Below are 25,014 nucleotides of genomic sequence, written 5' to 3'. Positions count from 1 at the left end.
GAGCAGAACCCTGGAGGAGAAGCAGGGTTTAACAACATTTATTGGTCTAGCACAGGTTAACACTTGGCAGTAGCAGAAAACAGCCACACAGAATGTAACAGTGACTTGGCATGAGAAACCTGGTAACGTGGTTGTGGACCAAAAGCGGAAATTGGGCTGGAAGGGTAACTGGAGCGTGACAGCTTAGGTCTAGCTGTCAGGAGAACGGAGTTAGAAGAAGGGGAAACACTGGAGAGGGTAAGTTTAGCTGTATTTATAGCTCATTGGGAGGTGGAGTGAAAAACGCTTTGAGGGAGGGGCAGTGTGAGTCCAGGTGAGTTGGATGGTGTGAGCTGGCTGATCTACGTTCCACAGGTTTGGATGGAGCGGGATGGCAGGCCGGTGAGGCACGGAGAGATTTCCAGAGTGAAGGTAAGTTGTTCGAGGTCCAAGGGATGAGCTTAAGGTAGAGTAAGAGACGTGGAAAACTAAGGCACACGAGAACAAGGGACATAAAAGCCAGCTCCAACATGGAGTAGCTGACTAACTGGTGGAGAAGGAACGTCAGTGTGAGGCTTAAATATCTCCAGCCTGATTGCCAAAAATCAGCTCCAGGTGAGTGGAGCAGATGAAGAGATTATGGGCCTGCTTGGGGCAGATATGAAAGAGGTTCAAGAACCTGGTGGAAATTTGCAGCCACTCACCTCGATTGTAACGGAATGACACACCAGTAAACTCCACTGATTTGTTGTTTGTTTGAGTTGATGCTCCCCACTCAGGCTCTCAGCAGCTTTGGGTAAGTGGACAGCAAAGGTACTGCAGGCAGGTCTTGCAAAATAAAAAAGCACATTCTTGAAGGTTAGATGTTTATTCCACCTCAGCTGTGGGATGAACAGTGTGAAAAAGCTGTTTCATGGATTCTATTTGCAGGTTTACGTCCTGTTTGAGTCTCACTTTGCTCATATTTGAAGCTCATCATCAGAAAGTAACAAAGCATACAAACTCTGAGAGAAATCAAGTTAGACTCAGTTGACATGATGGAAAATTTGTAAACAGAAGAGGAAGTGAAGACTATACAACAAAGGCCAGTCAGACAAACATTTAGTACATGCAGCTAGCAGCTGTGGTTTCCTGAGTGAAAGCTGATATCTGATGATTGTTGGCTGATATCTATACAAACCATCATGTTACAGAAACTGAAAACATCTCTACTTGATTTCCTCTTCACAACATGACAAACAAATATCAAATAAAACCAAAACACAAAAGAAGATGAGTGAACTCTTCCTGTCGCCTAAACAACACATGAAACTGTGGACAGACCTGAACAGATTTGATTTGAGAGTCAGTCAGTGAGAGCTCACACTCTGTTAGTGTGTCTATCTGTGACAGATGAGTGAAGCACTTCAGTGTTTACACTCAGTGTTTGTCCTGGACCATGGTTCACTTCATCAACTCACCTGCAGTGCAGACAGCAGCAGCACACACACACCTGCAACAGGAGGTCAGAGGTCACTGAAGGTCAGAGGTCACTGAAGGTCAAAGGTCATTTAAAGACACTGTTAATTTAATGTTACAGTCACATAGTCTTTGGCTGTTGCCAAATTCAGAGGCCGTATTTGTAGGCCGAATACGTCACAGTGAGGCGATGAAGGTTGTTCATATTTGAAGGCTCCTCCAAATGTGGCCCACAAATGCGTCCTCTGTCTCCCCAGATTTGAAGGATGGTTCTCGCGAATCCTTCATGGACAGCCATAAATGCAGCAGCAAGGAGCATTAAGATCAAATGAATATCGTGGAGGGGAAATCAACAGAGGACAGGAAATCTCTACCTTATCCCACTGGGATTCAGCATTCTGAACAAGATGAAGATGAGAGAGCAGAGCCTGGCTGATACCAAAATAAAGACTATCACAGTAATCAAGCCTGGATTAAATAAATGCATGAATAACTTTCTAAAGTCAGCCGATTACAAAATGTTCTTATTTTTTGCCCTGAGCTGGAAGAAGTTGGCTTTTACAACGGAATTGATTTGTTTCACAAATGAAAAACTGCCATGAAAGAAATCACTTGCAAATTTTTTAATCAGGAAGTTCTGGAGTTTTCCAAATGGCTAAGGACACCCTAAAGATAATAACGGGACTCAAATCGTAAAATCTACGTTCTTTGATCATTTACATGGAAAATATTTAATGTCAACCATGATTTTAAATCATTGGGTTAATCTAGCAAAACTGCACCAGCTGTTTGTGGTCAAATAGCCGCTAAAAAGAGCTTAGTAATAGTAATAACGAGATAATAATAATAGTAATAACATCTTGGAGATTGAGAGACCAGTGACGGACATTTAGAGCAACTGTAAAATTGGCATGCAGTTTTTGCACTAAAGGAAAATCACTACCATCTCATGCGCCTACCACATTGGCGCCAGCTGTGGCCTCAAGGCTGGAGCTGGACAACAAGACCTTTCTCCATGATAACAGACTGTGTTTAGAATCTTCGTTCCCATCCTTTGCACCCCAAACACCTCTGCATGCTTATCTCCAAGGCCGAGGTCAGGGGGCAGATCTGGGCCCAGCGCATGCTACAGGACCAGATGTGCTGTCTACACCGGCTTACCCCCACCCCTGTTGCTTGTGCTTCCATGGTGTACTAAGATTCGTTGAGCGCTTAGAACAGGTACTGCTGAAGGGATTGGCTGAACAGCTGTCCCAATCCAAGGAATGGGTGCGAGTGCAAGGATAGGTTGTGTCTTGGCCACTGTCACCCTAGGAGTAGGGACAGGCATGGGAAGTAGTTGGACACCAGCCAGGGTGCAAAGGTGGACTGGGCCTTGGATGTCCTCACACTGGGAGCAGGTGACAGCTGGACACTAGCTGTTGCTACCTGAGGAACTGATATGGTTGCAGGGACAAGCGGAGCCCTAGCTGCTCTAGGCAACTGGGACTGACTGGACCACAGCGACCACCATTCAGGGAACTGGAAAGGGTGCAGGGGAAGGCAGGGTACAAGCCTCTCTGTGAGCAGGAACAGGCAGAGAGACAGGCTCTAGGATGGTCACGGGACGGCAGAAACAACCGGAAAGAAAGAAAGCAGGGAAACTATAACTGATACGGGAAAATTTGACTGAACCACACGGTGTTGTTGAGGTGGAACTGCTGAGTGAAACAAAGCTGACCTTGAGGAGACAGGCATTTAAGGAGGGAGGTTGTGGGTCGTCTTCTTCCTTCTACTCATCATCATCATTCTTAGTTTACTGTAGTTCATGAGGTCATGGTATTTCATTCTCAGTAATAATTTGATCCAGTTCAGCACACTCTCATGTTCTGTCAGACACTGTTTATCTTTTCTTTCTTCATGGCGGGAAACAGTCCACAACGTTCGAACAGCAGTTAAACTGAACTTAAACACATAAAACACTTCGTGGTTTATCACACCGGTTGTTTTACCTTTGATCATTTCCCACTGGTGTCAACAAGGAAGCCCTGTCACGCAGAGACTTCAGCTTCTCTCATCAGTTAACCACACGAGCAGCACCTGTTTTGATGTGGGTGAATGAACACTCGACTCTGGGGAAAAACAGCTACTGACTCAGGTGACTTCACCATTTATCTGCTTTTGATGTGACTGCTGCGTCTCACACAGGAGAACTTTCTCCCGTCACTTTGGTGACTCTGCATCTTCATCAGCTCCTCGTGTGGAATCCAAAAGGTGGCCTAACCTCATCTTTGATCTCTCTCTGAGCGACTTGTCAACTTTATTTTTCACCAAACACACATGGATAAAGAAAATTTCCCAAATTTATTTTGGAAAAGGGCAGACGTTCATACTAACCTGAACTGACTCACACTATGTACCAATCACATTCTTCCAGTGCAGCGATCTGTTGAAGCTGCAGGATCAGTGCCACGGCTGTCTGACACTGTCACTGTCCCATTTTTCAAACAGTGACTCGACCACAGAGACCACAGTAAAGGTTTAGTGGAAACCAGTGACAATGTTAACTGTAAAACAGGAAACTAGCGAGAGAGCTGCAGACCTGCTGTGGATCCTGCGTTCCTGTCCCACTTTCAAAACTTTTGATATATTTGAGGTAAAAATATTTTTTCCATGACCACATGTTACGACCTCAAAGTAGTGATGCTGTTTAAAACAAATAAAAACAGAATCCAATGATTTTCAAGTCTCATATTCTCTCAAAGACAGAAAACCAAACACATGTCAGAAGTGTAATTTTGCAATGCTCCTGTACAGCCTCGCCTTTTAACATCATTCTGGAAATGTCTGTGAACTGAGGACAGCAGCTTTTGGACTTTTTGGGAGTGGGATGTTGCTCCATCCGTGTCTGATGGAGGGTTTTAGCCGCCCAGCAGTCCTGGCTCTTCTTTGTCCTGCTTCTGGTTTCATGATGCTCCAGATGTTTTCATTGATGAAAGATCAGGACTGCAGGCAGGCCAGTTCAGCACCTGACTCTCCTACTATGAAGCTGCGCTCCTGGAATAGGTGGTGTGGTGAACTGTGTTCATTGACAGTCATTTCTGGAAGTGTTCCTCCTCCAGCTGTTGGTCTTTGGTACCACTTGGTTTTCTCTTCTTTTAACCTGGTTTTGGTATTGTATTGTTAATAAAATATAAGATTTACAAATCTTTGTATTCTTTGTTTATTTACACATTTTTTAAATTTAAAATTTTTAGAAAATGGGTTTACATTTAAATTTGTCCAGAACAAGAAACTTTCAGATTAATTTAGAGACAGAGGTCAAATACTCATGGCAGCATGAAGAGGAGAAAAAAAGTCTCATCTTCTTCAACTCTCAATTTCTCTTGCTTTTATCGCTCATTTATGTCACCTGCTAGAATGTGTACCTGTAGTGTTTATGCTCAGGCTGGAGTAAATCACTTCTGGTTGGATGACTGACATCTTATTGGCTGACTCTCTAATGGTGACCTCGGCATATGTGACATCATTTGTAGAGGCTGGCTGGTGTCTCCCTGCAGAAATGATGTGATGTGAATGAACGTTGGTGATCACTTCACTGCTGTAGGATGTTTAGAAGACTTTCATAGACAGTCTGATGTTACAGGTATAGGATTCAGGAGCAAAGACTCGTTGATTATGGATTAAGCAGAGCCATGATGGCAGCATCAGAGTGATGAGACCACAGAACACTGTTCCTGTATCATACCACCTTAACAAGTGACAGCCAATCAGGAAAAACAACCCAAACTGGTGTTTGTGTCTGTGGGGTTTTAGTCTGAATCTAATTCCTAGGGAGCGATCCTAAAATTGAAACCCTGATGGAAGCTGTCTGGACGTGACTTTGAATGAGAGATAAGCCAAGTTTATATCAGTAATACTTTTCATTTTTATGGACCCACTTCCAGAACTTTTAAAACTTTTCAATTGGGCCATGGGAACGCATCAGTCTAAAGATGTTGGGACCCAGTGCTCTACAAAATAAGTGCAGACAGGAAAGTCCCTCAGATTTTCTCAAGTGAAATTTCAAAATATTTTAATTTGCTGCTTGAACCAAAAGAGCCCAGGTGGGTCAGACAGATATCATACCTGTGTGTTTCTTCCAAAGAAGCTGAACTAGAACCAAAACCAGAACCACAAGGACCAGAGAACCTACAGTAACTATGACTGGGATGATGAAGGAGGGATTAGGAAGAGGAGGAGGAGAACAGGAGATATGGATGTTTGCTGATGTTTTTGTTGTTGGTGGTGTTGGTGTAGTAGGATCTGCAGGAAAGATATGAAGCTGGGTCATTCAGTTTGTTATCAGCTCAACAGGTTTAAGCTTTAACAGGAAACAGTGATCTGACCTCTGACCCTCAGAAAGCTCTGAGGAGATGATCCAAACTCATCAGTAGAACACCAGTAGAGACCTTCATCAGACTGCTGCACGTTAATGGTGATTATGTGCTCTGATTTAGGTCCAACAGGACGTCCATTAAAGTAGAAATAAGCTGCGGCTGTGCCACCAATTTTGTTTTTACAGCGTAGAGTGACATCACTTCCTGTCCTCACAGGAAGTGCAGGGATCTCCAGGATCACTTCTTTATCTCAGGAAAAGACCCACAGAGTGATGTAGAGGTGGTATAACAGTCTGCTGTTAGTCTGATGAAATGAATGACTTCATTACCTGATACAGTGATGTTGACTTCTTCACTCTTCTCTCCAGCTTCACCTTCACACCAGTAAACTCCACTGACTGGGCTGAACTCATCAAAAACACAGGATGGACCATTTATCTTCCCAAAGCCCCGCCCCCCTGCTCCACATGACTCAGTCCCACTTCCTGTGTCCCTCTTCACCGTCCATCCATCAGAGCCCAGCTGACCGTCACATGTCAGAGACACTGAGGCTGCTGTGAAGAACTGCTGAAGGTTTGGACTGACGCTCAGAGAGACTGGAGGACAGACGGACAGTTTCTATCAGTGTTTACACTCAGTGTTTGTCCTGGACCATGGTGCACTTCATCTACTCACCTGCACAAACAGTCAGTGCAGACAGCAGCAGCACACACACACCTGCAACAGGAGGTCAGAGGTCACTGAAGGTCAGAGGGCAGGAACCTGTTTCAATCTGGTCTTGTTCCAAAAACATCACATTAAAGGGGGGAGACCTTTAATTCACTTTTAAGGTTCTGTTTGGGCTTAAAAGTACATTTAGACTTATAAACATCACACAAAGCGCCAGCTCAGTTTTAACACATGCTGACGAAACTATGTTGGTACACTTGGTCTGAATGAGGTGGGCGTCATATCTGTTTTGACAATCTAACACCCTGCACCTAAACATTTCCCAAACTAAGCAGATTTTGGGGAATTGTTGATTATTGGAAGCAGAAGAGAAACTGCTCCCCACTCAGGCTTCATGAAGACTCAGCAGTTTGGATGGATGGGCAATGGGGAATAAAGGAGTAAGGGGTACAGCAGGCAAGAAAAGCATTCTCAGGATTAAACAGTCAGAACTTATAAACCAAAGCCATGGGATAAGGGTTAGTTGTTTATTCAGCATCAGCTGCTGAATAAAAACCTGGAGAAGCTGCTTCATTGATTTTTATTCACAGGTTTGAGTCCCAGTTTGCTTCTGTTTGAAGCTCATCATGAGAAAACAAAATACACAAAAGTAAGGTAAATGACAAAAACAGTCTCCAGTCCTTTCATTAGAGTCCACATGAAGGAAAGTTTGCTCTCTATAGTGGAAGTGAAGACTACATAACAGAGGCAGACCAGAGGAGCATGTGGTACCTGCAGCTAGCAGCTGTGGTTTCCTGAATGAAAGTTGATCTTCGATTAAAAAAAAGAGGTTGCCTGACTTCTCTACAAGTCAACATGTTAAAGACAACAAACTGGATATGAAGGTCCAACTCTCTGAGTCCAGAACACACGATGGATCTGAACTTTAAAACAACAAAAACACTAAAGAAGAAGAGTGAACTCTTCTTCTCGCATAAACGTAACTTCAGACTTTGGACAGACCTGAAGAGATTTCATTTTAGAGTCAGTCAGTGAGAGCATCCAGCACACACTCTGTTACTGTGTTATAAGATAAATGAACGCTATGAGTGAGTGAAGGATTTCAGCGTTTGACTCACCGAGGAGCAGAGACACAGATGAAGTCTTCATGTTGTCGGGACGACGACTGGCAGCAGAGTGACACCTTCAGCTTCACCACTTCCCTGTCAAGATCATCACGCTGCTGCTTCTGGACAGCGAGGACGAGGAAGAGCTGGTGATGCGCAGTTAGCTGATTTGGATCAAAGCTGGCTCCTTATTTGGTACAGAGGAGGGAAGTAGAGGGCGGAGGTGGCTGTGAGCTGGGGTTTAAGAAGCTGCTGTACATCCAATCATCCAATCAACACTTAGGAACTCTTTCAAACCAGCAATCAGCAGCATCCACCTGCCTCAACAGTCAACACACGCATATCCATACTCACATCTCAGAGAAAGCAGAGAAAGATGCACACCATCCCGTGGGAGGAGCCAAACATCTAAAAATATTTGACCATGTGATCATGTATCATGAAATTTACCCCCACCCCAAAATCAAACATTTCTCCCCTAAAAGAAATGGACTTGGGGTTCAGAGTGTGTTTGGGGAGTGTGGGTTCATCTTGTCTCCACACTGGGTGAGTGCTGAATATTTGTATATGTGTGTATGAGGGTGGTGTATGTTTGTGGTCTGTGTGTGCATGTTTGTCTATGTCTATGTGTCAAGTCAGGTCTCACATACTGGCTCACTCCCGGCGGCTGCTTGGCAGGGCCTGGCATCCGTGACTCCGTCAGGCTACTTTGGGGGGTGGAGGGCCCTCAAACCTCGGGCCTCGGTCTGCTCTGGTGCAGCTGGCTGCCGGCCCTCTCTGACTTCTGCACTGTGGCTGCTGGGTGACATCCCATATAGGCATCTCCTCAGCTCTTTCAAAGAGGGTGGAGCATCCGCCCATCCGGTGGTCCTTGGGGGGGTAGAATCTATGGCTCCCCACACCCACTATCAGATCTTTACACGGAAAAACCTTTTGAATACAAGTGCACACAGGTGTGCGTCAAGATGAACCGAATCAACCTTTTGGGACTGCAGGGAGGGCACTGGCTGCCTCGAGAGCGAAATGCCGTGACCTGTTATTGGAGATACAACATCAGGAAATCTGGCTACCTGTGATTTTACCATATTAATGGCTACTTTTAAAGCGTTCCTTGAGCTTGTTGAGACCCACATTACAAATGATGTTACATCCTCAGATCAGAGCCCCAAATAAAGCTTATTGTTATTCATGTTTTTATTATTGGCTCCAATGGAGAGGTTGTTGTTCAGTTCCACCTGCAAACACAGATCCCGTTTGAGTTGCCTCAGGAAGCTCATCTAGTGCAAAACTGCCAAATCAAACATGCTGAGCTACCGGCTCCACCTGTTTATTATTTATTAATAATAAATTATAGAATGTGTTACTGTTTATCTGCAAGACCTTCATTAGGAACCTGGAATTTTAAATCATTATGCTATTATTATCATTTCAAAATGCCAGTCACTGGCTGTCACTACAGGTCTGTGCTGGACTTTCAGTAACAGCCACTTCCATGCAACAACTGCCTGAAGCATAGTACACTAAAAACTCATTCTTTACAAATCCCTTTGCAGCTCTGGCAAAAGCCTGCTTTTAGTAAATGGTAGAAGGACTGGTTCTTATGTAGCACTTATATAGCGCTACTCTGACGCCACAGCCAGGGTTCAGTTTATCAGCAAGAGATTTTTATTTAAACAAAGGAATAAACTCAAGGCTTATTTTTGGCCAAGACAAACATCAAAGTTGAAGGCAGCTGGACATTTGGATGCAGAATGTACACTTTTTAAGCAATGGCAAGAAAAACAGATGAGCAGGGCCTTCATACTGAAAAACAGGACAAGCTCTAAATCTTAGCAGGGAGCTGACGGGACTGGCAGAGAGAAAATCCTCTTCTTCCCATCCTCCTTTAAATTTGATCTGGGAAACTCCATCAATAACTCAGCCCTGATGCACAAGAGAACGAGAACGAGTAGATGGTTAAAAGAGAATCCAGAAGATGGAAAGACAAGAAGAATAGAGGAGCAAAGAAATTATCACAAGGACCCACAGTGGACAAAGGGTCATAATCATATTTTGTGAAGCAATAACTTGTTGGATAACAGCTGAATGTGTACCTGCAGTGTCCTCGGACTGGAGAAAACAACATGTGAGTGTGTATCTGTAATTTTATTGGCTGATTGTCTGAAGTTCATATCCTGATAGGTGACTTGACTCAGACTTGATGACAGCGTCCTTTCTGCAGGAATGAGAAAGACGAGGATTTAAACATGAGACAAATAATAAAAGATTCTAAACCGAAGACGTCTGCCAGCATGGAGCACAAACTGGGTGTCATCAGGACGCTACAACACAGAGCGAACACCATCCCCACAGACACAGCAGCCAGGAGGAACATCACATCAAGAAAGCCCTGAGTAAATGTGGTTATCCCAGCTAGTGATGTGTCGGTCGCGAAGGAAACTCTCAGAGCCGACTCTTTGACGTGAACGACACGAGCCGGCTCCTTATCGCGAGCCGTGGGTTTTTTTTCTCTCTCTCACCCTCTCTCTCGCACTTTTTTCCGCTTCACTGAGCAGAGGGGGGAGGGGCGGTAGTGACACTCAGTAGCACAGGAACAGAGCGGGAGGGAGAGAGAAAGAGAGCAGGGACAACAAGGTCACATTAGAAAGGTATAGTAATCATCCACAACTATTTTCAGTTGCAGATGATAAAGGATTCAGAAAGTTTATTCATGCAGGTCCATATGACAGAGAATGTGCATCTTCTGTTTGTTTTCATATTATAATTTATATTTAATTGTGTTGTGGTTTGCAGTGTTTTGTGTTGTTTCACTTTAAATTTGTAAAAGGAAAAAGCTGAAAATTTAAATAGTTAAAAGTTGAAATGTAATTAGTTGGTTTTTGTATTATATGATTTATTTTTTACATTTTATGTGGAGTGAATAAAAAAGTATATTTACGGTGGCCCCTACAGACAAAGCACGTACAAACTCCGAAGCACATACAGAAGACAACAGAAGTGCTCCAGGATGCTAGGGGGCAGTGTTGAGCTTTTGTTACCTAGAGGCTACACAAGCCAGCAAGTACCAACAACCGGATTTGGTGTGTGGTAGTAACAGGCAGTGTTGGTCAAGTTACTTGAAAAAAGTAATCAGTAACTAATTACTGATTACTTCCCCAAAAAAGCAATCCCGTTACTTTACTGATTACTTATTTTCAAAAGTAATTAATTACTTAGTTACTTAGTTACTTTTTAAAAACACGATTTACAACCTGAAGAGGTGATAAAGCGATAGATCTTTCAGCCCAATTCTACTTTTTCTACATAATCCATCATACAAAATGTAATCAAATGGAAAAGTCTCTTTTTTTAACTTGTTTTATCAGTTTTAATCTTTTAACTTTATGCATCAAGCAAAACATTTAATTATATGCAACATTCTCTGACTTGAATAAATTAGTTTAACATTTAAACCTATTTTCTGCACATTCCAGCTCATAAAATAAAATATTTTTTGTGTTTACACTCAGTCTTTCAAATAGATGCAAGTAAAACACAGCAGAAAATAAATAAAGTTAAAGACTCAGCGGTCCTGTTGCTCTATTTTCACCTGTAAAGCAGGAGTGGGGTAGGCGGAGGTTTACCCTGGTGCAGGTGTGCCGCGGTCAGTGGAAGAATCCGCGAGTTTCTCTGTGAGTTTCCCATTACGTCGTTGCGCACTCGGTGCTTGCTTGGAAGTTTAGGGGTTTTTTTCGCTGTAAAAAGAAGTTTTCTTCCCACGCACAGCGGACACTAATGTTTTTGTCACTTTTTATGGAATCAAACTCAAAGTAAGGTCAGTACTTCCACGCTTTAAACGCTGCACGCTCATACTCTCTCCCGCACTCGATATGTGATCCACTGTTGTTCTGCAGACAGCTGTTGTCACGAACGGCACACTCGCTTAAGTCACTGTCATGAGACATTCTGGCAAAAAATCACGGTTTTAGTAACGCAGTAACGCAGCGTTCCTGCGGGAAAGTAACGGTAATCTAATCACCGTTTTTGCAATAGTAATCCCTTACTTTACTCGTTACTTGAAAAAAGTAATCAGTAACGCATTACTGCCCATCTCTGGTAACAGGTAAATGAACATTTGTTTAAATTATTTGAATATATATGAGTGCTTGTGTATAAATACACAAACAATACACACATGCTTTCATGCTTTCAATTGTGTAATTTAAGTGATCTGCTCTGCTTTGAAGTTCAGTTAAAGCTAGAAATGTGTTTTGGAGTTTGCACGTGCTTTGTGTCGTGGTCCTCGTGCCTCGCTGGCTCACTCTGTGTTTGGCAACATGTTTTGTTTGTTTTGTTTCCTTTGCGCTCTCTCTCCTCTGCTGGGGCGGTGCTCATTACGGGCCCCGCCCCTGGCCCACGCACCTGTGCTCACCGTCACACCTGCAGCCGATCCCAGCTGATTTGGAGCACTATTTATGACGGCGGACCTGAACCTGTATCTGTGAGTTTGAGACTATCCCTAACCTGGACGTCTCTCTCTGTGTGTATATAGATCTGCCCTGGACCCGAGAGAGTGTGTGTGTGTTTGGAACCCACTGAGAGCATGTATGGGATTAATCCCTGCTTCCCCCCGGACCCTGGAGCCCCGGACCGTTTTTAATTAAAGCAACAAAACAACCTGAAGAGCCGCTTGGGAGCCGGAAGAGCCGGTTCTCTAAAAAGAGCCGGAAATCCCATCACTAATTCCAGCTGGACTTTTGTCAAAACCTGTAGTGATACTGTTGTGACAGGAGTATCGGAGCAGTTGAGATGCATTTTTTCTAAACACTGGGTCTCTGTGGAATTTAAACCCCAAAACACGCTGCGCCAAAAATTGTTCCACCCCAAGGATCGGGTCTTATACTTTATCAATAAAAGTGTCTCTATATTTTTCATGTAAGATAAGTTCTCTGCTAAACAATGTGAATGGGGACAGTTTATAATTGAATTATAGTATATAATCACATAATTATTAAGGAAAATTTATTTTTCCATGTAAAATGTTTAATCTAATGAGCTCTGGGGGGTTTGACACACTTTATACCTATTTTTTTGTTCCAAAACAGCAAAGCTGCAACCAGAATAAGATCTAGAAGACCCAGAGAACCCAGAGCAGCTACAGGTGAGATGATGGAGGAGGACGATGTAGAAGGAGGGGAATTGAGATTGGTAGTTGTTGTTGGTGGTGGTTTGGTGGCACTTGGTGAAATGGTGGTGGTGTCATAGACATCTGCAGGAGAGATGATAAAACTGGGTCATTGAATTTATTATAAGCTCAGCAGGTTTGCTTTAAACAGGAAGTGATGTCAGTGTTCTGACCTCTGACCCTCAGAAAGCTCTGAGGAGATGATCCAAACTCATCAGTAGAACACTGACTGATTTTCAGTTGCAAACGGGACAGACATGACTGTGGGATAGGACAGGGGGAAAGAATGAAAGAAAGAGAGGGAGAGAAAGAAAGAAAACCAAAGGGGAGAAGAGACGGTGAGAAGGGGGGGAAGAGAGAAAAAAAAAACAAACAAACAAAAAAAACAAAACTCCTGGGTCACCTGTATGGAGAAAAAAAAACAGAGGAGACAGCAAACAACAAAGAGCAACATAATAAGAAAAAAAAAAAAGCACCATCACAATAAACTAGCTAGCCATAGATATCAATAGTTACTAAATAATAAACGATATTGTGCAACACGCAAGATAGACAGCGCACAGTGTGCTTTGAGGCAGCAGCCAAGAAAGCTGTAGTCCGCGTCTGTGAATACCCAGTGTGCATACCTGTGTGCATACCTGTGTGGATCAGCATGCTTGCATTCCAAAGGTTTCTCCATGTAATGATCTGCTAGGGAGTGTGGGGAGCCACAGCCCTGTCCTTTATGGTATCAAGCAGGTATGGAGGAGATCAAAACTCCAGACATCCAGAGGCCCCCAGAACACAAGAGACCAAGGAAGACCCACAGAGGGGCAGCCGCGCCACTGTTCCAGTAAGAGCTAAGGAGAGTCCCAGATGAGGGCTCACTCAGCAGCCGCGGAGCAGAAGCCAGGGGGAGTTGCAGTGACGCGCCCGTGAGCTCCGCCGGCAGCCAGCTGTGCCTGAGTGGGCACCCCACCTCCGAAATGGCCCGAGCGAGCCCCAATAAGCGGCCGCCAAGGAGTGAGCCGGTGTGTACCCGGACGCCCACCCCCAGATACAAAGAACCACCAACGCACCGACACCTGAGGGAGTCCGCCACCGGCAGGGGAAGTGGTGCAGTGCAGGGATCTCCAAAATCACTTCTTTATCTGAGGAAAAGACCCACAGAGTGATGTAGAGGTGGTATAACAGTCTGCTGTTAGTCTGATGAAATGAACGACTTCATTACCTGATACAGTGATGTTGACTTCTTCACTCTTCTCTCCAGCTTCACCTTCACACCAGTAAACTCCACTGATTGGCTCGCTTTGCTTATCAAGCAAACAGGATGAACCAGTTAACCTCCCGAAGCCCCGCCCACCTGCTCCACATGAGTCAGTCCCACTTCCTGTGTCCCTCTTCACCGTCCATCCATCAGAGCCCAGCTGACTGTCACATGTCAGAGACACTGAGGCTGCTGTGAAGAACTGCTGAAGGTTTGGACTGACGCTCAGAGAGACTGGAGGACAGACGGACAGTTTCTATCAGTGTTTACACTCAGTGTTTGTCCTGGACCATGGTGCACTTCATCTACTCACCTGCACAAACAGTCAGTGCAGACAGCAGCAGCACACGCACACCTGCAACAGGAGGTCAGAGATCATTTAAAGAAAGACTGAGGCTGCACAGTTTTTTTTTTGTTGTTGTTTTTTTTCTCTCAGGAAACTTTTTAATCTCCTGAAGTATCTGCCACAATCTAAGGAGCTTGGAAAGAAAAGCGTCTGGACTTCTTTAAGTTGCTTGAAGACGTTTCACCTCTCATCTGAGAAGCTTCTTCAGTTCTAGGATCAAACGGTGAAGAGACCCACATTTAAGCTCAGTGGGAGTTTCCCACTGAGAGGGACAATGGACCCCCTGATGATCCTCTACCTAATCACATGAGCCAAGGTGTGATAATGGGTGTGGGTCACAATCAGCCAGGGTTTTACTGCTACTACTTTGTACTTTCTTACTTTGAGTACTTCCTAGTCTGTACTTTTTTTTACTTTTACTTGAGTTAATAAGTTGAATCAGTACTTCATCTTTTACTGGAGTATTTTTGAACAGTAGTATTTGTACTTCTACTTAATTATGGAAGGTCTGTATTTTTGCCAGATCTGTGAGCCACGCAGGTTAAACTACACAAACACCACCGTGCACTGTAACAGGAACAGGAAGTTATAAAATACCACCGAGACAGCAACGCAGGTTAGCCTGTCTTTTCCTGTTTTCTATACATTTTTTGATCAGATGGCAATCAACGGTAAACATCACAGTGCACAGCATTGTAAACAATGGAGAAGGAACTGTGCATGGATGAGCTTTCATTCATGTGCAGAGAAGAAAGTGTGGGACTAAGAAGCCACCCTTCAAAAGCACAGTTTTCATTTTCAGATTTGCGGCCTGTTTCAGTCCCACACTGCTGCTGTTTAAAGGTCATCATGTCAATGGGAATGGGAACTTTAACAGTCAAAACCGTCTGTGGTTGTTTGAATACACTCAGTCCTCTTAATGGAAAATTGGCTGTGAATAGAGGAAGTGAAGACTAGATAAAAGAAGGGACGCAGTCAGAGGACCCTGTGCTTCATGCAGTCAGAGGCTGTGGTTTCCTGACTGAAGAGATGTTTGATGAAAAGAGGTCAAGTCTCTTTTGTTCTTTTGGTCTTCATGTTACTGACACTTAGCTGGGCAGAAAGTTTAATCGCTGACTTAGTCCAGACTATATGGTGACTTTCCTGCAGGACTCCAGGTTAAACTGCTGAGAGTCTGAACCTCTGAGAGGTTTGCAGTGATGATGAGATCGATTTAAACCGAAAAACTTTCATCATGCATGTTTGAAACCATTTTCTATCACTCTTCATACATTTCAGTTAAAACTGTGAGCTCCATTATTCAACATTAACATCACTTCTTGGTTCCTGCCCAACTTCACAGCCACCAATCAAATGAAACCAGAAAGACATAAGAAGGAGAATGAACTGTTCCTCTCGCCTTGACGAAACTTTTCAGAATTTTTACATGAACTTTAAAGTCAGTAGCTGCGAGCTTGTAACTGCTGAAAGGTTGTTTTCCTGCCATATTGCTTGTTGGAGCTGTGATAAATAAATCGATGATTTTAGTGTTTGACTCACCGAGGAGCAGAGAGACCGGTGCAGTCTTCATGTTGTCTGGATGACGACTGAACGTCAGTCTGAGCAGCAGAGAGACGCCTTCAGCTTCAGCACTTCCCCGTTAACAGTCTTCAGTACGTCACGCTGCTGCTCCATCACAAAGAGGCAGAGCAGCTTCTCCAGCAAACGTCAGTGAATGAGATGTTCCGTTGGGTAATTCAGCTCCGAATCTATAATCCTTTTAAAAAACAAATTCCCTTTTCCTACAAAATGTTAATTGAACTCACATGTAGTTATAAGGAAAAACAGACTGTATGTGTCCAAGTCCAAACACTAAATGTATATCATCACTTCAGCTCCATCTTTGTAGAAGTAGTCGGTTTAAATCTGGTTTTACTATCTTAGAAAACATTATGAGTTGCAGCAGTTTATAATAACTAAGAAGCTGTAAAATTAAAGGTGTTGAGGTGGCAGGCAGGATGTAGGACCCAAACGCAGGACTCAGAGACAGAATGATTAACTAAAGTGGCAGCTTTATTGCTGGAGAACATTCAAATAGAAATAGAAGAAAACAAAACTAGAAACTCAAAACTTAAGCCCAAACTAGAAACCCGGGAAACTAGAAAATCAAACCAGGAAAGAGTGAACCAGAACATTACCAGAAGCACATAGAAAACAAAACACAGTACAGTGAGGGTACAACACAACAACTAACAGAGAAACACAGGGCTTAAATACACAAGCAGGACTACGAGAAGATGGGGAATAGGTGGTAACACATCTGGGACAAATCAGGCCTAATGACAGAAGGGAAGCAAAACCAAGCACACTGCACACAGGACAGGGACTATCAAAATAAAACAGGAAACACATGAGGCACAGACTTGATACTGAACAGAGGGAACACAGAGCACAGGGACAGGATTGACAAACTGCAACATGAGACACGACTGAACAAGAAAATCAGCATGAAGACAGAACTAAACCTTGAGTAAACATGAGGGCTGCAGGAAGAAAACCCAAGTAGATTAGATTAGATTAGATTAGATGAAACTTTATTAATCCCTCGGGTGGGTTCCTCCAGGAAATTCAGTTTCCAGTAGCAAAGCACCGAAAGAAGTTGCATGTTACAGATACATTAAGGGGAATGAGAGTAAGGATATAAGCATAAATACACCATATATACACATATATAGATACAGAATATACAATATGGATAAATAGGATTGCTCATTTGAGTGAGTATATTTCACCGTTGCTTTCGTATACATGAAGCGGACATACCTGAGTGGCTGTGATCTAATCCTGTTTACATAAAGTAAGCCTGCTCCCGAGCAGGTTTACGCTTACGGATCTGTTGCTATGACAGCAAGTCCCGGATGAGCTTCGGAGAACCGAACGATCCAAGATCACGCGAAATCGTCAACAATCAAATCCAGCTAACTTACTTACCCCCTACCCACCTGGCCTGTTGCCGGGTAACACTCTGCTGTTGTCTGGTGTCCAGAGGAGGCTGTCCAGGTGAGACACACATAGACAGGCTTATAAATGTTTGGACTCTTTATTTGGACTCATTTCCAACAATGTCAGCCCCAATAAAGTTATGGATTATCTTGCATCAATAGGCTGCTGGTTTTCTTTACTCGTTTCAGGTGTTACCAGCAAAATAGTTGTTTAATCATCTGGAAATGTACCCAGATTTATTTATTTAGACAGAGATCTTGACCCCCCAATGTTCAATACAAAGTCACACCGATGGTTATTGTTAGGTATTTTGATACCATAGTAGCATTTACAGGATATTGTTTTATACAGGAAAACTGTTACTCAATAAGGCCCAACTACTAGTTGTTTTTCTCTTTCTCTGTGACCCAAGAATTAATGTGTAGGACTCACAAGCTGGTACCCCAAGGTCGAAAACACCACAGAGATGAGACCACTTCCTGACTCCCATCCTCCCTTTTTCTTTATCTCCTGGAAAAGGCTCGTTAAAGGCTAGGTGGTTTGTTTCAGAATTCACTAATGAAAGAACTCTGTATTTTATGTCTAGGAGTGTATTTTGCTGGGATGATCATAAATTGTAGCTGAGCTGATAAACTACACACAGGATACTTCTTTGTTCACAAGGCAGGAAGACGTTTCCTTATTTGGTCTGTACCGGTTTGAACTGGGAAAGCTGACACACGAACCTTTTTTTTCATCTATATAAACTGCTGTGTATCAAATAAACCTTTGAGTCGATTGGGAAGGCAACCTAAAGCAGTCTCTGTTTTCTTGTTCTCCCAAGCTGCTCCCGAGCTCGTACTAACACGCTGAATGGCATACCTGAGTGTTACTTTAAATAATTAGGAATCTTAGAAGGAAAGGACAGAACTCTGCTTATCGCTCACGCCACGGAGGAAACCCGGGACGGCAATTTCCTTCAGTTATGTACCTGTGCGGTTTACCTGTGTGTGTGTTTCAGGACAGGAAGTGTGTACTGCACGTACTTACCTGTCAGCTCCATAACTGTGGTCTCCCTGGGAGACACCAGGTAAGTTTACAGGTAAAGTCTGGTTCACGTGTTTGTCGTGCTGTTGTTTATTTGTTTGTTTGGTTTCTATACGCTCGGCCCAGCCTCCTCCTCCTGCTCCCATCATGCACCTGGGTGAGTGGGCTCTGAGCAGTGAGTCACGTGCTCATCGTCGTCTTTAAACTTTATTTTATCTTTAAAAATTTAAGATCGGGTCATGTTTTTATTCCTGAGGCTTTAACTGTGAAAGGGCACATCCTGTTTACATCCTGGTAACAGCTCCGTCTGCTCAGACTTTACTGCTGAACTGGTTTGGGGGCGTGGCGTCAAACTGAGGGTTTTCTTCATATTTACAGTCGGTGTGAAAACGTCAGAAGGTTTGAGTGAAAAGAGAGAAACAGATGTTTGTGAGGATTCACGTTGTGGATATCTGAGGTTATCAGAGTGTCAGGAAGGGAAACCTGAAGAAAGTCAAAGAGCCGCCCAGCACAGAACAAGCCTGTCAGAGCAAAGACTTCAAAGACTCTACAGGCTGCACAGGGACGCACTGTGAGCTCACAGAGCTCCACGTCTGCAGACACCTTCAGCCACACTGCTGAGGACGAAGACCTGCAGACTGAAACGTCCTGTGGTCAGAGGAGGTGAAACGAGAAGAAGATGCAGCTACAACCCAAAGAACAGCGTCCACACAGTGAAGCACGGTGGGGACGCTGTGGGGGGGCCACCACAGAGAGAAACAGGCGTCCTGCAGGACGTTTCCACAGGGCCGAGCCGTGAGTCTGCAGAGACATAACCTCTGTGTCTGTCTCAGGTGTGTGACGGGGACGCTGACGACTTCCTCCTCCACTTCCTGTTGTGTCTGTGCAGCAGCGATGTCATGATTCGGCCGCTCAGCCTCACCTGCAGGAAACACACCAACCAGAGACCAGAAGGTAACCCCACCCTCACCACCCTGACCAACCCTGACTGCAACCTTCAGAGTCGTGTGTGTGTGTTTCAGAGGTGAGGAGGTTCACTCGAGGAGACAGAGAGTTCCTGACCAGACTGGCTCCTCCCCTTCAGCTCACCTGTCTGCACCTCCACCCTGACTGAGCTCCACCTGCTTCGTTCTGACTTCATCTGTTCTACGTGTTCGTACAAATAAAACTTTATTGTTCCTCCTCCTGTCACATGGTATCTCACCTTCACTGACCCTAACGCTGGTGATCAGGGTCAGAGGTCACACGAAGCTCTCTGGGTTTAACCTCACACGAAAGGGGCGTCGCTGTCATCATCACAAATGGGCCTATAACAGGTCATGTGACCCTTCTACAGGAAGTGATCCCTGTGAGTGGCGCCCACATCAGAGACGTTCTCAGATGGTGATTCATCAAACCTGCACCAGTAAAATCTGACAGTAGAAGGATGATGAGTGAAACTGGTTAATCTGGTGTTTGTGGCACAGAAGGTTTGACCTCCACTGTGTGACACGGGTCAGACTCCAGCTGGGCCTGCCGCTCTCAGCCTCACTCTGAGGAAGCCTACAGTCTGTCACAGTGGAAACTACACCGGGGGACCCCATCCTTGGGGTGGACCCATTTTTGTTTTAGCGTGTTTTGGGGTTTAAAAGCCACAGAGACGCGGTGCTTAGGAAAAATGCATTTCAGCTGTGCTGATGCTCCTGACACGTATAAGACTGGGGAAACCTGCATTCAGCTGGACCTGAAAAACACTATGTCCAGATAAACACAATCAACTTTTGGAGAAAAATAAAAGATTCTTCATCAGACTAACAACTAAAAACATGACACTTACCTTAACAGTGTGGGCTACATCAAATATATTCAAGACCGACAACAACACTTCTCACTGCTGCTAATTTTAACAAAACTAAACAAAAAGTAGAAAAAGGCAATTCACCAAGTCTTGAAAAGTAAAACTGAAAAATAGAAACACAGAATAAAATAAAACATCCATCCAGATCTTTACCACCAACAACATAAAATCTATCTTAATTAAATGGCCAAATTCTCCAATAAATGAGCAATAATAAAGTAAGAAAAAATAAGACATTCAATTTATGGACGCTCAAATTAACAGAGCGACATTAAACACACCTCATTGCCTGCCGTAGCGTTCTTCGCAGCTGCACTTCACCTCAAAGGTCGGTTAATACATCGGATTGAACTTAACCAAAGTCCAATTAAAGGAAAATAAATGTTTCTAACAAATACAATGAAGAAGATTAAAATAATTCACTGTCAGTTACTGTCGCTGTGAGTTTGACGAGGTCAGCTGCTTCATTTGGTTCTGCCTAAAGTTCTCTCAGTGATCCAGTGTTTATATGATAAGATACGTGTTTAATGCAGAGAGTTGGAATTACAAGTTGGTAAGAAGCTTTTTAACAAAGGTTTGATTTAAGCTTTAAGTTCAAAGGTGAAAGAAATTTCACGTTTGATGAAGGAAGATCAAGGCTAACAAGGACATAGGTCAAAGGTCAAAATAAGGTAAGGTGAGAAAATATAATAGATATATATAATCAATCAATAAGGTGAAAATATCAGATAAAAGGGTTTTTTTGGTTATAAGGAATAAAGAGGTCAAAGGTCAAAACAAGAGTACTGTTAAGTTAAAATTAAAAGGTCAAAGGTCAGATTAAACAGGTTACACAGAAAGGATCGGCAAAACTTAAACAAGGATAAAGAAATAATACATTAAACAAGGAAATAAATTAAAAGTCTGAGTTAATGAGAAATTAAACGTTTAAATCAGGTTAAGAGTTAAATTTTAAGCTTTTCTTAGTTAAACTAAATAAAATAATCAGAATAAACGATTGGAGGAAAAAAGCAAAGATGTTGTGATCAAATAGTTTGTACGGCAGAAAGAAAAACATGTTTCAGTAGATTGTATGTTGGAAACCACAGTAGACACAGTAGACTCAAATCATTGTTAATGAGGAATTCTGCCTTAAACAGTAAAGTGTTCTTTAACAGTGTGTGTGTGTGTCTGCAGCTGTTGTGTTGTTGCTGCATCGTTGCCTCAGGGGGAAAGTTGTGTGTGTGTTATGCAGACTAGCAGAGACTGCAGCTGTCAGCAGCCACACACACTTTCTATTCTTCAAATCAAATCACAGTGAAACATGTTCACTGACAGCTCAGCTTCAGCATCGTCTTCATGCTGTGACTGCAGCCGTTCAACTCTGTTTGTCTTTAACCCAAATCATCACAACATGCAAATATAATCATCAAAATGATGTGACTGGAAGGATGCAGCAGTCTGTGCTCCACCTTTCTCCTCCACACCTGCAGGTGGAGAACATGGATGCATGAATCTCTACAGAGTTCTTTGAATATTATCCGTCTCATCAGTTTTCAGTGAACAAAACTCCTCACAGAGCCAAAATAAGCAGTTTGTATCCAACATAACTCAGCTGGACTCTGATGCTCCGTATAACAGCCACACATGAGTCTGGATTCACTCAAAGCATTGAACAAACTTTATTGGAAATGAAGCTTTTGGACATTTGTTCTCTGATATTTGCTCTTCAGCTCGAGTCTCCATCAGTGGGAACATTTCCTGATTCAACTTTTCTTCTGTTCAAATCAAACTCCATGAGAATCAAAGTGTGAATCAGAGTCCTGATGATCAGATTCTATAGAAACATGGAGACTGTAGAGGATTTACACTCAATATGTTCATTTGTTCCCTTCAAGAAAAATCAATCATTCATCCAATAAAATCAGTCGTTGATCAGTTTGATTGACAGGACAGATGATCAGAGGTGCAGAGTTTTTACCTCCATAATTAGGACTGGGACTGAAGAATGGGTGGAGTTTGTGAGTGAAGGAGCAGCCAGTAAAGGAGTAGATCAGAGCTGCAGCACCTACATCATAAAAGGAGACCAGACCCTCCTCATAATCCACAAACACCCCCACCTTCTCAGGACCAGGATGGAGACAGAGGGGGACTAAAGGGTCAGCAGCAGCTATGTACTCATTTCCATTTCTCAGCACTACAGTCCAGAAACCATACTGAGGTCTCACTGTGATTTGTCCCTTCCTGTTGATCGACTCTGTGGCCACTCCTAAATCCCACTCAGTCTTTCCTTTAACCTGAACCTCAAAGTAAAATCTGCCTGAAGAGAAACTCTGCTCTCCTAAAACACAAGCACACTGAGAAAATCTCTCTGGGTTGTCTGGAAGATTATTCCTCACATCACTATGATAAACTTGTTTTCCATCATCAGACAGGATGAGATCAGGATTTGCTGTATCAGGATCCAGAGTCACATCCACCTCATCCTGCTGCACCCTCTGCAGCTCAGCCTCAAACAGCTTCTTCTTCATGAGTTTCCTGATTGTCTCCTCCAGCTGAGCCACAGCTCTCCCCACAGTCCCCTCATATGATGGTGGATGAACTCTGACCTCTGTCCAGTCCTTGCTGGGTGGAGCAGCTTTCAGGGAGGAGAAGCTTTGGAGGAGGTGGAGGTGGTCTTCAGAGCGTGAGAGCTGCTCCACCTCAGAGCTTCTCTCCATCAGCTCAGAGATTTCCTGTTCCAGATCTTTGATGAGACCTTCAGCCTGTTTCTCTGTAGCTTCCTGTTTGTCTTCGATCTCCTTCATGAGCTCCTTCAGGCGTCTCTCAACAGACTCCATCAGAGCCGTGAGGACCTGAACACCTTCTGCTTTCTGTCTGTCTGCAGCATCTTTACTCATCTTCACCGACTCTGTGATCTCCTGAATCTTCAGTCGTCTCTTCTGGATCATCTGCTGAATCTCAGCCTCTGTCTTCTCCAGCTCTGCCTTCTTTCCTTCATATTCTTCTCTCAGAGGAACAAACTCGTGGTTCTTGTGGTCTAAAACAGGGCAGAGCACGCAGACACATGTCTGGTCGGTCTTACAGAACAGCTCCAGGAGTTTATCGTGCTTCGTGCACATCCTGCCTTCCAGGTTCTCCACAGCATCAACCAGCTGATGTCTTTTCAGGCCTTTCAGTGTCAGATGAGGCTCCAGGTGAGTCTGACAGTAGGAGGTCTGACACACCAGGCAGGACTTCAGGGCCTTCAGTCTGGTTCCAGTGCAGACGTCACAGGGAACTTCTCCTGGTTTGGCAGCTTGTTGCTCTGAGCTGCTGCTGCTGGCTTTCTGCTGAGCTTCACGTCTGAACTGAGCAACCATCTCAGAGATGAAGGTGTTGATCTTCAGCTGAGGTCGAGTGTAGAAAGTCTCTTTACACATGGGACACTGACAGATGACATTCATGTCCCAGTGCTGACTGATGCAGGTTTTGCAGAAGTTGTGTCCACATGATGTAGAGACTGGATCAGTGAACACATCCAGACAGATGGAGCACAGAAACTGATCTTCAGATCGCAGATTGCTGGCAGCAGACATGTCTGCACTCTGAGGGAGAAAGAAGAGAAACATTTGATTCAAAGTTCACTTTAAATTTCATTTTACAAAGAGAGAAACAAGCGTCAGTAGTCTGAGGAGCTTGGAGAGAAAAGCGTCTGGACTTCTTTCACTTTCTTTTCATCACAGAAGCTTCTTCACCTCATCCTCAACACGGACCAAGGAATGAATACTGCACTTTTGGAAGAACTCCCTCCCCTGCAGCCTCTTATCGTCAAAGGGACGGAGGTGGAGAGGGCAAACAGCCACAGATTCCTGCGACTGCAGGTTACATCAGACCTGAGCTGGACTCTCAACACTACAGCAACTGTGAAAAAAGCCCAGCAAAGACTTTATTTCATTCGGCTGCTCAGGAAAGCTGGCATGAACCACCACCCTCTCACCCAGGCCTGCAGAGGACTGATAGACAGCATCCTCACCGCAGGCATCACTGTCTGGTATGGAAACACTACACAGACAGAGAGGAAGGCTCTGCAGAGTCAGAAAGTCTGCAGAGAGGATTATGGGAACAACACTTGCATCCATGGACCTGCACATACAAAGCTGCACATACAATCTCAGACACAACAGAGCGGACAGCAGCATCACACACAGAACACGATTCTTCAACAGCTTCTTCCCCACAACTGTCAGACTGACGGCAAACAAAAACACACTGAACACTTAAAATAACACAGCACTACTTAACCTCACTTTGAATGTATCATCGGTTCACTGACCATCGGGCAATACACTCACAACAGACTTGTGAAACAGATCTGTGGAACAAATGTGCAATACTGTGAGTGCGATAAGAGGTAGAGAACTACACACTCTCTGTACATTTTCTTCTTTTTCTTTGTATATAGAAAATAGTACGACTACCCTACTCCGGACTTCATTTCTATCCTCCTGCTTTTTCTGTCTTTATATTGTTAAAGTGTGATTTGACTTGGAAAGCTCTGCACAAGTATTCCACTGTGCATGGACTGTTGGTCCTGTGTGCAAATGTCAAAATAAAAATCTTGAACCTTCAGTTGTCAGAGTAACTGGTGGAGACCCAGCAACACACTCAGACACAAACTGGTTCATCTGAAACACAAACTGAACAACGTCGTGTCTGCTGTACAGTGCAGCGTCCAGATGAACAGGATCAACAGGATGAACATCTTTTTAACAGTCGTTACAAAGATGTGAAGTTGTTTGGCTGACACAGACAAACAGTATCCCACATTCTTGATTTTTAGCTCACAAACACGTCTTATAAGGACTTATTGATCCTGAAATGT

At 43.8% G+C, this 25,014-nt stretch overlaps 2 protein-coding genes across 2 annotated transcripts; both read right to left on the bottom strand.

Moving 5' to 3' along the window:
* Positions 1 to 4,293: 4,293 nt before the first annotated feature.
* LOC146578237 (uncharacterized) lies at positions 4,294 to 7,613 on the bottom strand. Its single transcript, XM_085268615.1, has 7 exons — positions 7,583 to 7,613; positions 6,471 to 6,512; positions 6,125 to 6,391; positions 5,787 to 6,044; positions 5,545 to 5,721; positions 4,845 to 4,970; positions 4,294 to 4,579 (listed from the first exon to the last, which is right to left on the bottom strand). Exons 1-7 carry the CDS (start codon positions 7,611 to 7,613, stop codon positions 4,575 to 4,577), a joined length of 906 nt encoding a protein of 301 aa, XP_085124741.1. The 3' UTR covers positions 4,294 to 4,574.
* Positions 7,614 to 22,042: 14,429 nt separating this feature from the next.
* Positions 22,043 to 23,728, bottom strand: LOC146578236 (E3 ubiquitin-protein ligase TRIM21-like). Its single transcript, XM_085268558.1, has one exon. It carries the CDS (start codon positions 23,726 to 23,728, stop codon positions 22,058 to 22,060), a length of 1,671 nt encoding a protein of 556 aa, XP_085124684.1. The 3' UTR covers positions 22,043 to 22,057.
* Positions 23,729 to 25,014: the final 1,286 nt, after the last annotated feature.

Source organism: Mchenga conophoros, linkage group LG3, assembly GCF_057382185.1.
Source record: "Mchenga conophoros isolate Kocher_MC1m ecotype Shallow Benthic linkage group LG3, M_conophoros_male_GT1.1, whole genome shotgun sequence".
NCBI classification, from domain to species: Eukaryota; Metazoa; Chordata; class Actinopteri; order Cichliformes; family Cichlidae; genus Mchenga; species Mchenga conophoros.
The sequence above is the reverse complement of the archived record's forward strand: the minus strand, read 5'-3'. Positions and strand labels throughout refer to the sequence as shown.